Source organism: Struthio camelus, chromosome 20 (genome assembly GCF_040807025.1).
Source record: "Struthio camelus isolate bStrCam1 chromosome 20, bStrCam1.hap1, whole genome shotgun sequence".
Lineage (NCBI taxonomy): Eukaryota > Metazoa > Chordata > Aves > Struthioniformes > Struthionidae > Struthio > Struthio camelus.
In genome coordinates this window covers 11,958,847-11,972,263 of record NC_090961.1, presented here as the reverse complement: position 1 = coordinate 11,972,263, position 13,417 = coordinate 11,958,847, and the positions used below count along the sequence as shown (strand labels likewise).

General features: G+C 39.4%; 1 protein-coding gene across 3 annotated transcripts in view; it reads left to right on the top strand.

Moving 5' to 3' along the window:
- Positions 1-13,417, top strand: part of PNPLA7 (patatin like phospholipase domain containing 7) — a 137,136-nt gene that overhangs the window by 65,430 nt on the left and 58,289 nt on the right. For all 3 annotated transcript variants that reach the window (XR_011135650.1, XM_068915160.1, XM_068915161.1), the window contains 3 exons: positions 1,203-1,263; positions 3,400-3,549; positions 12,249-12,312. Coding sequence is in view for 2 of the 3 variants with exons in the window: in XM_068915160.1 (XP_068771261.1) it covers positions 1,203-1,263; positions 3,400-3,549; positions 12,249-12,312 (275 nt within the window). In the remaining variant the exon portion in view is untranslated. The remainder of the gene's footprint in view (positions 1-1,202; positions 1,264-3,399; positions 3,550-12,248; positions 12,313-13,417) is intronic.

Below are 13,417 nucleotides of genomic sequence, written 5' to 3'. Positions count from 1 at the left end.
TGTTGCCTTATTAACTGTATGCGTTATGGTGGAAGCTACCTGTTTGCTCTTCAGCCTTCCTCCTTCAGACATTTGGGAAAAGAATTGGTACTTACTAAAGCTGTGGAGTTGCACGGTCTAGAGCAAAAAAAATTTTTTTTTTTTTTTAAACAGGATGTGTAAAAGTGTTCTGGTGAGCATGCTGACCTGCCTTGATGCTGACATGGTCTTTTGTTTGAAAGATGCATCCTGAAGTACTTATGCTTTGGGAACAGCGTGTCTTTCTTTGTCCAAAATCCAAGGCAACCATTTACTGCTTCTTGTTTAGCTTGTTAGAGTTTGGAGATATAAATAGATGCGCTTTTTTTTTTTTTTTTAAATGTCCTCCTGAAGATGAGAGCTACTTTGACCTTGAGGTAGCTTTCTGGGGGAGAAAATCTAATGGTTAGTATATTAATTTTTAATGCGTTTAATACCTCTTTTCAGTATTTGATGATACACTTGTACATACCTTTCAAGAATAAATGATGCATTTTCCAAGTCTGCCACTCTTTAATATTGTAATTATTAATCTTCTACTACATAACTTGCTGGGAATTATTGCTTATTAATGTCGGAAATAAGCCGGTCAGCTTTCGGAGAAGCTAGGCTGTTGAGAGGATGGGTTTGTATCAATAAAGGTCCTGTTCGGTGTCATCAGAAAAAAAAAAACCTGGCCCTTGAAACGGACCATGCAAACATGATTTGAGGGGAAGCAATTTCATAAATAGCTTGTTGTGATTGTGTGTGTATTTAGAGAGTGTATTTATCTATCCCCTTTATTCAAGGTGTCTTAAATTGCTTGCTGTAAGCCTTGACTAATTCATAAGGGCTCACGTGGAAGCTAGTTTATATGGGGACTTGCAGTGCAGACTTGCGCTTTTCTATCACCTGCTAGAGGTGGAGGTATTCAACAACCACTGCATAACGAGGCTGACTTTTTGTTAGAGGTGTAAGCACACTGGAAAGAGAAAAGAGGAGAGCTGGAAATATGATTGGAAATGTTTCCAAAATAATTAGATTTTTTTTTCCTTTTTTCCTATTAAAACCTCTCTTCTCAGTATTCAACTTCCAAGCTTTTGTAAGATGTTGCTTTAAGTATCCGTTTAGACACACTATTTTTAGTACATTTATCTAATTTTTTTTCCTCTTTTCTTTTTTTTTTCTTCTTTCTCCCTTGCTAGGTGGTGACTAGACTTATTCACTTGCTGGGTGAGAAGATTCTTGGCAGTCTTCAGCAGGGAGGTAAGAGTTATTCCTGGACTATTCCCATTGATTCTGGTGCTTCCTTGGAACTAGATTCACATTTTTAAATCCAGAAACAGAAAGCACATACTCAAAAAGAGCTTGTCCCTAAATATTTAAACTGTGGTCACAGGTCAATGGTGATTTAATTGTACTAAAAAATGTCCAAAAAATGTTTATGTGGAGTGGCTAAGTACGTATGAGAGTGGAATAATTTGCAATTGAGATAGAAAAATATTGCCGCGTTTGTGCGGTGAAATTTCCTAGAAGTTTGTTGTGAGAGAGCTCATATGGGAGTATCAGAAATAGCAGCTACAATAATCTTAAATCAAATAGTGATGCTGAATGGAGTCTGCATATAGGCTGACTTAATATGTCTATATTTGCCTTATCTTTACAAATTGTCTGACAGTAAACCATTTGTTAGTTATTGGCTCTTAGACATTGTGTACGTGGCAGAGGCTGAAACGAAGTAAATTTACTAAATGAACTGAAGCGAGTAGGAGGAAGTTTTCCATATAGTTTGTTTTTCTTGGTCAGCTTTTAAAAGAAAATAAATGCATGTTAATTAGCATCGTGGGCTGCTTTGCTGCTACTGTTTATTCCTTTTTTCTTTTTTTAATACAAAAATTGTATGATGTTACTTTTATTGCTGTTTTTGCAATATTCCAAAGAGACTGAAAATGTAGCATTTAACTGACTAAATTTTGATGCGTTGTTCTGGAGCAGTTTTGGCGAACAAATTCCAAAGTCTGCCTGATTGGCTTTGTATAGGAATCTCTAGAAGTAATTGCACTTAAACTTCTGTGCATGCTTAACTGCCTTTGTGGACTATGGCAGAGTCTGCACTCCTCTGTGGAATAAGGACAGAGGAGGAAAATGAGTCATAGTCAGGCCCAGGAGTTCAATCAGGGGGCAGTCTCTGAAGTTCTGAAGATGGAACGTTTGAAGGAGGTGAAAGAGTTGAGCCGTGACAGGTAACTTGTTTGAACCTACAAATATCTTCTTGAAGAACGCCAAGAAGAGTGAAAAACTGTTTAATGTTCTATGTAGGACTATTTTAGAAGGCTAGAAATGAATAACACAATTGCTGAATATATATGAGAAAGGTTTGTTTGATACTTCTTTGTGTCCTGCAGTGTATGGCGCAGTGGATCATGCATATAGGCTTTGAAAGAGTTTTCGTATCAATTATGGCATATCAAGTGCTTCCATAAGCCTATCTCAAAAATTCATCTTAACGGTACTTCTTAGGCCTTTTGCTGGATAGTATAGATGAGCAGGATGTTAAATTTTGACTTAGGTGACATTAAGTTTGTTATGTTCTTGTGATTGAGTTGATAGACGTTAGGAGCAAGTAAGGTTCTGTGAGAAGGCTCTTTTTTATTTATTTATTTATTTTTAAAAGAGGAGGAAGATAATATTAAAACAAAAAGAACAATTTATAGAACACCCCTATCATTATTTTCCTGAGCTATACTTAATCAGCTTTCCTTAATATATTGGCGATACTTCCACAGTTACTGTGCAGCTGCTTTCAAAGTTCCAGATTTTATTTTAATACTAGTTGGTACATATCTGTAAAGCTCCCCATTTTCCCAATTTAGAGAGAAATGAAAAGAGGTTTATTCCCTATAGGATCTTTATTTGTTGAACAGGTATTTAGTTCTTTGATCAGGCGTACCGTGAAAAACGAATGTTAATTTTTGGAATGTGTTGACCCAGATAAGGATTTTTGGGTTTTGTTATTTAAAATGATTCTTCTCATGGGATAAGATAATGCCTGTCTCGAAGTTGTGCCAGGACAGAGCTCTGGTGGTTGAGTACCCTTTTGTCCCTTTCTTAATAGGTCAAGTAAACGCACACTGCGTTTTACCTGTGCCTGTACTCAGATGTTTATAACATCACCTAACTTTTACCCACACCTACTATGTCAGCAACTGAAAGTTGATCTTCACCCTGTTACGCATGAAATACGTGAGAACTCTTTCCTTTGATGTTGAATTGAGGGTGTTACACTTACATTAATCAGTTCAGTGATGTTTTTCTGGCTGCCTGACACTTGAAAACAACACTCATTGAAATGAAATGACAGTTAGCTTTCTGAATTGACTTTTTTTTTTTCTTTCTGAGCAGCTCATCCTCTTGGATTACATACCTCGAGTAGCAAGTGGGATGCCGGAAACCCTGCCAGCAATCTCTCCACAGTAGCAATTATGCCGGTATCTGAAGAGGTACCACTTACTGCTTTCACTCTGGAGCTCAAGCATGCCCTCAGTGCTGTGGGTAAGAAGTTGTTTATATGTTACTGCATCAAGGGAAGTGAATGTTTCTTATCTTTTTAAAGAAATATAGCCGGGTACCTGTCAGTAAGTTGGAGGTGGATTCCTGCTGCGTTTGGAGGGGGGACTGTAGAGTGGTGCTCAAGATCAGACTTTTTTCATAATTTCTTCTCATAAAACTCTCTTACTTCTTCCAATTCACCCTCTTCCCATTCCTATCACGCATTTAATTTCAGTAGATAAATTCTGTAGTCTTAATGACTCTGAAATATTAGCTGATTGATCTGGTGTCTGCCTCTCCCCTTCGCTGCCATCAGTGCTTCTAAGACTGCAGGCACTTCAGTGGACAAATCCCACCGCTAGCATGCTGTTCTCCCAGTGCCTGTTTGAGAGTCTAATTGCATCTCGTATAGATGTGAGACTCAGTCTTTCCCAGTTGTACAGCTTGAGATCCAGCAAAGGATTTCTTATGCGGCTTCGTTTGTTGAGGTAGCGTAGTGAGCAGCAAGCATAAGACCTGATCATAAAATAGCTTGTGAAGGAGATCCTGGTTTCCAGTACTGGGAATCCAAACTTAAATCTGAAATTAGGCCTTTCTGTATTGCATCTTGCATTACGCCTGTTGTTTCCACCTTGTTTGTCTGTCTTGTGCTTTTTAGTTCATTAATTGCTCTATCGATTGGTAAAGTATGTGCAAGTTCCGGTTGCTCGAAGAACCATATAGTCAATTCACCATGCCTTCAATTCACTTTCGGTGCTACAGCTTGATACTTCCTCAACGTCCTCTTCACCTCATCATACGCTATGGCAGATTCTTGAGTTAATCTACTGTAGTTCTTTGAATTGTTAGTCTGCTACCTTGCTGCTTATTATTTTGAAAAGTAAAAGTTAAATGATGATTGTGGTATAACCACTTACATTTTTGGTATTTCCTTTCTTGACCTTAAAGGGTGTCGAGAGCTGATACTTACTATTCTGCTTTAAACTTACGGCAGGGCAGCAGTAGGAAGATGATGTTGATGCTTGAACCTGGAAAGACAAGTTGCCAAGCGTTGAGGTTTTGGGCATCTGAGTTCTACCAGACAGTGGTAGACATCTCTCCTTTGCACTCCTGAGCTTAAAAAGAGAACATGAAGTCCTGAAAACATGACACTTCAATCATGTCTGGAGTTTCTGAATCTCTCCTCTTTCTGCTGTAAAAGTGAGAACTGTGAATGCTGCAGGACGAGTTCAAAGAAATCCAGGACAGGTTCTGTAAACGGGTGGGAAGGGGGATTCGAGACTGCAGATAGAGTTTAAAAAAAATTTCCTTTGCAACACAAGGAGAAATCCACTCAGCTAATATCTGAACCTCTGTAGTATCTATGAGATGTTAAGAGCTAAAATGTGAGGCTGACAGATTCATTTGGACTCTTTCACCTTTTGAAATACAAATGCAGCTTATGGTGATGTGTTACAGTGAGTATGAATTTCTGCACATTTTAAAAATACCTCTTATTTTGAGAGAGATGACTGGAAAATTTTAAGTTCCTAACAGAACTAGATTTTAGCCTTAGCTATATTGCTAGCGGGTACTTGCTATGGATCATTGTTGGCTTGTTCTGATATGTGACAGCGTGAGGAGCCTGTAAAACAAAACAAAAAAACTTCAGTCAGTAAAAGGACTATTCAGTATAAAAATATCTTGTCTAGTTGAAAGCACCCTGTAACAAACTCTGGGTTTTGTTTTGATCACGCGGCCTTTCCTTGTTCACCCATCTCTTGTCTGCTTCTAAACTGATGACTGTGTAGTACTTGGCAACTATGGATGGTACTATACAACCTTGGCATCTGAAGTTCTTGCAGAAATGGAGCAGACGGCTGCAGTGGGAAGAGGAAAATGTTGTGTGAAAACACATCTAGCCATATGGTTCAAAACACAGCTGGCAGACCAAGTTCTTAGCTCACTGGCCATGATAGCCTCTCTTCATCAGGTCAATCTATTGTTTATTCAGCCCTGCAGCGTTCGGAAATGGTGGTTAACCTGCTGATGGCTTACTGCTTGTGTTTGAATGCTCTATTGTTGCATTTTTTTTGTCATGCAGTGCATATTTTGTTTTTTAGCAGAAGCAGCATCCTCTCTATTTTTTGTATTTTTGTGTTTTCTTCTTTATACTAAGACTGTAAATTGGGTAGTCCTTATCGCTGCATGACAAAGGGGTCTAGAGTGATGTGCCAGATGGTGCTTTGCTCTGAGAAAACGAGTTGGCTTTTGGAATGATTTTCTTTCTACTTGTGTCAAAAAATGAAATGAATAGGAAATTCAGTGTTGTGAAGCAAAACTTCTATTTACTTTTATACTGTCTCGGTATTCACTTGACCAGTTGGAACTCTATCCACTTTACATATGGGGAAGTTGAAACCATATGTGAAAAGATTTGCATTAGGTCTTCAGTGAGCAGCTATTATATTGGAACTTCGGAGTGCTTACCTGCTTCTAACGTTCAGATTGGACAACCAGTACTTGTTTTTTTGGTGTAAACTACGATTGGACCTTAAATTTCTTTATGGAAATGGTGAGAGGTTTTTTGTTTGTTCATTCTTCCTTTAAGTAGACATTTGGAAAGTCTTAATTGAACATCTTTCTCTTAAGGATATCTGTTTCAGTGCATATGTCAGTAATTTTGAGAACAAGAAGTTTCTCTGAACAAGAAGATTTGCTGCTGTTCATGAGTATGTTTTTGTTGTTTATTCTTGTTTGTTCTTTTTCTCTTTTGTTGTTTGTTCTCTGTGTTTCTTGAACTTTTTAGTTCATTTTGAAATCGTAATCAGATGTTGTCATTTGACGCTTGACTCGAAGTTTGATCCATATTGTTTCATTTGTCTGAGCTTTAAGGTATGTTTCTGAGCAGCACAGGGTAGTATTGGTATATGTGAATTTGTACAGGGTGGAAGCAGTTATTCTAGCTCTCTAGTGCAGCTTATATATTGTTTTAAAAAATTCCTTGCTCTTTCTGTTAATATCAACTTAGAAGAATGTTGCAGTGGTGCCTAGGTTCCCCTTGCTGCAGACTGTCCCCTGACTGCATGAGGTAGCCCGTACTGTAAGAGCACAAACTTTTTTTTTTTTCCCTCAAAGAACTTAAAATCCAAGCAGTTTGAAGATAAGAGGATAGAAGAAACTAGGACAAAGCACATAGTAATACTGAGATGACTGGAAGAACAGCAATGAGGTGCAAATCACAGGAGATGGTCATCTACTCTTGCGAGTAATTTACCCTCATCTCAGGCTGACCTCCGTGGTGGGGAGGGTGGTCTGGGTGAAGATTGGGTTGTTTTCAAAAAAAAAAAAAAAACTGCAAAATCAGATGAGTTGTTTCTTTCCAAGATTGGCATTAGAAGCATGTTACCAGTGCTGTGAGTTTGAGCTGGTTGCAAGTAAAGCTGTTTTGACAGGGTGGTTTATTTTTTTTATTTTATTTTTAGCTCTAAACTGTTTCCATCTTATTAAAGGAATACAATAATAATGACAAATAGAACATGTCAGTCTTAGAGCAGGGGCTTTATAACACCATGATTTGATATAGACAGTCCACAAGAGCCTGAAAGTAATTCAGAATCTCTTATTATTTTCAACACTTTTGCCTACAATGAGGCAGTCAGATGAACTCTAGTCTGGAGTTCTGGCTGCCTTTAAATGGTTTCCCTGATGGGAATGGCTAGTATCTTCCCCAGGATGGTATTGGGTAGTGAACAACAGATCACCTGAGGGAAGGATCAGGAATCTAATTTGATCCTTGACTGTCCAAAAAATCATTACAGGATCAAGAGCATTTTATCAAGTGATTTCTTGGGGAATGGTTGTATTCTGGAAACACCTTGCCTAAGCGAATCCTGGCTTGGACTGCAATGCATAGCAATTCTCAGATCGTCCCAGATCTCTGGATTCTGGGATACAGAAGTAGCAAAATAAATTATTTAACTAGTGATGTTTTCAGAATAGAGTTTATTGGTTTGCTTGGTTGTGGGCAGGTTGTGCTTGCGTTCTGTACACGAGGAACAATGTGTGCCGTACTGGCCCAGCAATTTTCACCCAGCTTTACTCAACCAAATTGCTCCGATTTCTTTGAGATTTGGTGTCTGCGGTTTGTGATAATGCTTCAATGCAAATGTTGTTTCTGGACTCTGTGATTGTACCCTAATCAAATCCAAAAGGATGTTCATGTTTCCATGGAGTTTATTCTGTTCAAAAGCTGGACTGTGGAGCAGTTACTTGGCAATGAACAGAAATAACTCAACATAAATCTGTCTTCATCGTGAGAAAGGTATGATTGTAAAATATGGTCTGAGTATTGAGGAGCGAGCAGGAGAGTCTTGCAGATGACAGTGAATCAGAGACTTCTTCAGTGCTTCCTTACTCAGTTTGCTTGTGTGCTTCAACGTAAAAAGCCCTTTGTTCGAGTCTTGATCTTTGGGTCTCCAAAGAAAGAGGACTTGGAGCATAAAACTTTAAAAAAGCAGAGACAGAATTGTCCATTCCTGAATTGGAGGGAAAAATCAGCAAGTTTTCTTACTGTGTGAAATGGCAGGTTAGGTTAACCAGGGCAACGCACAGTAGTCAAGAGTTGTTGATTTGTCCTTTAATTCTGGTGTAGCTAAGAGCAGCTCTTGTCAAAGCTCTACTAGAGCATTCAAGATTGCAAAAGGTGTTTGCATAACTGTTTTTGGTCTTTTACTGAGACCAGCTGAATGATACCAGACAGCTGTACAAACTCGGATTATATGTGGAAGCCCTCTGATCATATGAAACATCAAACTAGAGAATGATTCTAATCCAACCTGTGTCTCTACCCTGCCTTTCTGCCCTTAAAGAAAGCTTTTTTTTTTTTTTTAGTTTCTAAAAATATATAATGTAATAATGTATTTGAAAACTTGCTGAAATGCTCCTAATAATAATTTACTGGGATTTTTAATGTGCAAGTCTGCCTGAATTTCCCTTCTTTACACACAAATTAGATTTAAGTCTTAAATATTTTCTTTGGTGAAATGACCCTGGTGCCTGGCACCTGGCACAACTAGGTGTGTGTGTTTTGCTGGGCAAGATCTTCTGACACTGTCAAACCCTTTTTAGCAGTTCTGTCTCAATACGTAATTTTGTAGACTTTTGTTAGGCCAAATGAATATTCTGATTTGATGAAGTCCAGTTAAGTACTCTTGCCATGATAAATCTCTTTCACAGACTTATAGTTCTGACTTGCAAAACCAAAGAGTTTGAGGTACCCATTTAGATGCTCCACGAGATTTACCAACAAATGCTAACAGCAGCCTGTGATTGTTCGTGCATGGGGATGCATTAGACCGCTGCCATGCATTGTTTTCTTATCTGCCTGTTGAAGTGCGTAAAAGCTGGGACCCAGAATCCCAATGACTTTGCTGAAAGAAAAATCAATCTATTACTGGGCTAGTAAAAGTCACCACCTCTGGCTTGAGAGAAGTTCATAAGCGGTAAATTGCTGGAAGCTTGGAGAGCGTTGTGGTTTCTCTCGCTCTAATACTCTTGCCTAGCAATCTGCTGTTAGTTGCAGTCAGAAGCACTTTTTTTGGGCTAGATAAATATTCAGTGTTACCTCATATAACCTTTTTTATGTTCTTAACTTTGAGTTATTAACCCCATATCTACTTCTGCCAAAACAGAAGTCACTGAAAGGTGCAGGCAGTTGTTGGAGGATGCACAAGTGTTTTCAATATGCTAATTGAAACTATAAATTACTCCTGAGCCTGATGTCAGGTGTAGAGAGAGTGTTGCTAAATGATGTTGTGCAACTATGATAATGTTTGCTAAGGAAGCAGTAACGCGTTGTCTTGGACGTTCCTGCCTCCCAGTGCGGCTATGTGAAGGGAATGTATTTGAGAGTGATTTTATTATTCATTACTCTCAGCAGTTTAGTTTAAATAACACTTTCGGTCATTCTGGTTTATATGCTTGGGAACACGAATGTTGGTGTTCTTGATCACATTAATGAAAGGGAGGGTTATTTCAATGGTTGGTTAATTGGGCACTTGCTAGAAATTGGAAGCGTAGAGCAGATGGTTGTTATTTCTGAGGCAAAGCAGAGTGGATTCAGTTGGAAGCATCCCCATGTCCTGTGCTGGTACTATGAATAATGAGCTGTGAGACTTGGTCCTGCGCTACTGGTGTGGAGAGGGGATGCTAGGCAGACTTCTCCAAACCTTGCATATTGGTGTGTCTGCCTGTATATGCTGCTTTATATTGTGCTTGGAGACTGCTTCTCTTTCCAAATAGGAAAGTAAGATAAGTGGATATGATTTCAGAAATCGAAAGCCTCTTCAGGTTCTTCTGATGCTTGATACGGAGAGGTTGTCCCCATTCAAGAGTGGTATCTGAGCACGAGGCAGCTGTCATCCTGATCGATGTAAAGATGCACCCTAGCTCTACAAGATCTGCCTCTGATATTGTATAAAAGGTGTTGCGGTTGCTGATTTTACCTGGCTGGCTTGTTCTTGTTTAACGGCTTCCCTTTAGAGCACGTGCCCTTAGTGCGTCACATCAGTGAGGTGCTACCCGAACTCCTTTGGTGAAGTTCTTGTGTCTTAGTGATCGAGTACCAGGAGGTAGCAGGCAAACAGATGCAAAGGTGGAGCACTGTGTTCCCGCCTTGTTGTTAATATTTCCATTTTACATTTTTATTTTGTTTTCTTAGCTCATTTAACATTTCTGGCTGCTTGTCTTTGCCTGCTAAACTTCCACCACTGTCATAAAGCTTTGTAAGTCGTGTATCCGGGAAGAATATTGGGTCTACGTATCACTTCTATTTTGTTGAGATCTTTGACGCATTAATGAACACAAATGGTAACTGTGATATTAAATGCTTTTTTCAAAATTTACCTGCCCCTTCTCCCATACTGTCTTGATCATGTGCAATGTCACAAGCGTTTCTTCTGGAAAACCTCTCTCAGTTCCATTGCCCCATCCAAAGTTGCATCAGCCCAACTGTTTATGAGGCTGAAAGGTGAACCAGATCAGAGAACCAACTCATGCTAAAAATAATGTGGTAAAACCCCCCAAACCTTGGGTCAATTCCCTGCAAAGTATCCTACCAGCACATATGGAGGAGTGGCACGGATGCAGGAACGAGGGGCAGGTGAAACCAGTACTGCTGTTGAAGGAAATGCTTAGCAATTCTTTGCCTCTCTTTTGGGTCTTTTGCTTTCATAGAACTCAACTCTCAGAAAATCAACTGCCATAAAGTTTATCTGAGGATGAGGAAATTGGTATCTGCTCTCAAGTCCTCCTGCTTTCCGTGCTTTCTTACCAGCTTTACTTTTTTATATTGAAATCCTCTTGGCTTGATCTCTGCCCTTGTGGGATATGTTTGTCCATTTTTGTTTGCTCCTCTTTCATTACCAGTGTAACAAATAAAGAACAATTGTTATGTGGTTGTTTGCGAATACAAGAGTAAAATCAAAATTCTAAGTTTTGGCCAGGCCTAACACACGCATGTTAAATCAGAGCGTGCTCTTGGCAGGAGGAATCCAGTATTAGGCCAGAAGCAGGGTCCACCCTGAGGGTCAGAGTGGGCAGCTCTAGCTACTGTACTCTTACTTTTTGCTTTTTGAGCATGTGAGTGTGAAATTGTGACCTCTTGCCAAGCTGTTCGTTCAAGGCTTCTTTATTATTTCTAAATACCTTAGGCTATGCTGCCTTTGTTTTTGATGCCTTAGAGAGACCACATGTGATATAGTGTTTTGTTATTTCATACATGAATTTCAGTTGTTGTGTTAATGAAGAATGGAGTATCACATTGGAAAAATATTAATACAAGGAGACTATTTTAGGTTTGTAAACGTGAGGTTTTCTCTCAACATGACACAGATGATCTTTTGTTTTGGCATGAGATTAATTCCTTCAGTTTCTTTTCTTTGCTTTTTGTATATAGCTGTAGTTTTTCTGCAACCTCCACCACATATGGCATCTATTGCAGCTGATAAAACAGAATTGCTAAAAAGAAGAATAGACTAATATGTCTGTAAGAAGCTCTTTGTCATGTGCTATGGCAGAGGTGTGTGAATGTTTGACTCTGTAGTGGAAGTACTGTGAGTTGGACTGTGCTCTACAGATTTGGGAGCTTTTTTGTACTTGGGGGATGGTAAGTGGGAATAGGTTCCTGTTGGGGTGTTGAATAAGCAGTAGTACTGCTAGAGAGCTTCAGGATTCATCTGCGGAGTTCTGTCAGTGTGGGTTGAACAAATAATATGTTTCAATAGGTCAATGAAATAGGGGGGCTTGTTTGTTTTCTTTGAGACTAGATTACTAAGTTCTCCAGGGTCAGAAAAGGTATGTGATATGCTGACTATTCTGTTTGTGGCACAAAAATTTAGCTGCAGTAGAAACTGTCATCCTACGTGAGATTAAGGAATGCGGTAAAAGAGAGCTTGTAGGCTGGGACTGATGCATTAACAGCACTCTGGGAAGATGGAGAATGGGAAGATACTATTGCAGGTAAGTAGGAAAATCTTTGCTAGGACTGTGTGCCAACCTTCTCTTCTACTATAACTCTAGTCAGTGCTGTTATCTTTCATGATTGTTAAAGCAAATTCACAGAACCGCGTTTGTTACAGTGGTGTAACTACATTTTCTCAATACAGCTTCTTGAGACCTGAATGGCAGGTGTTCACATATTGAACAACACTTCGTTCTTCTAGGTCCTGCTTTGCTGCTCACAAGTGATAACATCAAACAGCGACTTGGTTCTGCAGCGCTGGATAGGTACCTGTCTTCTTTCATTACTGTTTACAGGAAAATGTAGAAAGATACTATGCTGGTCTTTCAAATATAGAGTATTTGGGAATAAAACCCTACTTTCCAACAGAGATTGTACTTTCTGATCAAGGTGTTTGAGATGATGTTTCAAGAGTGTTTAGTTCAAGTGCATGTGTGGGGATTTATTGTTTGTTTTTTAAATCATAGACTCACTTTCTCACTTCTGCAATTAGAGAAGCTGATTTTGTCCAAGTGGGCATTGTGTACTCATTCTTAGAGATGTCACGGAAATTTTGAAGTTAGGCAGCACTGCACTCTTTCCTCTGTGTGCAAGAATTTAATGGTGGCGCAATAGTGGAGAAATAAAGAATGCAGGAGCCTGGAAATGTGGACAGACAAGAGAAGTTTCTTGTATTTATCAGTTACAAATGGGCTAAGTCTTGCTTTCACGCATCCACTTTGCGCATGTAATTGTTTCCCATATGATGTACTGAATAGACATTCAGCTTGTCCATCCACCTGAATATAGAGTTGTTGGTGAAGCTGCTTCTAAAATAGTAGTTTTGTTAAAGGCTCTTTGATAATGGCTTGCTGCATGTGCCTTGCCTCTGGAGTCTTGCGAATGGCATTGGCCTGGTAGCTCAAAAGAGCGTCTTTCCTTGACTCCCAAGAGCACGAAAACATTGCTGTTTGTAAAGCCTGATTAGAGGGGGGAAAAATAAGGAAGATCTTGTCTGTTACGATCTTGGCCAAATCACAAAGTTTCGGGAGCTTTACATCCTGATTCATACTTCATGAATGTTTCTGCCTCTCCCTTAGATAGGTTCTGGTCCCCTCTCCCTAAGCATGCACACACGGTCAAACTTCTGAGTTTCATACCGCATGCGCCAAAACTCTCTAATCCAGAGTAGCTTGTGGGTGTCTGAAGTGGTCAGTGTCTGCAACGCAGTACTGAATTGTTCAATAACTCAGAAATCATCCTGCAAGACAGCAAAAATGAGGGAGGAGAGCTCAAGCAGCGAACCGTAACGTTAGATTTGTGGAGTCTGCCGTATGTGAAGAGTGGGTTGGATCTGTACGCTACACCAGGCTGGCAGAATAAAGTAATGAA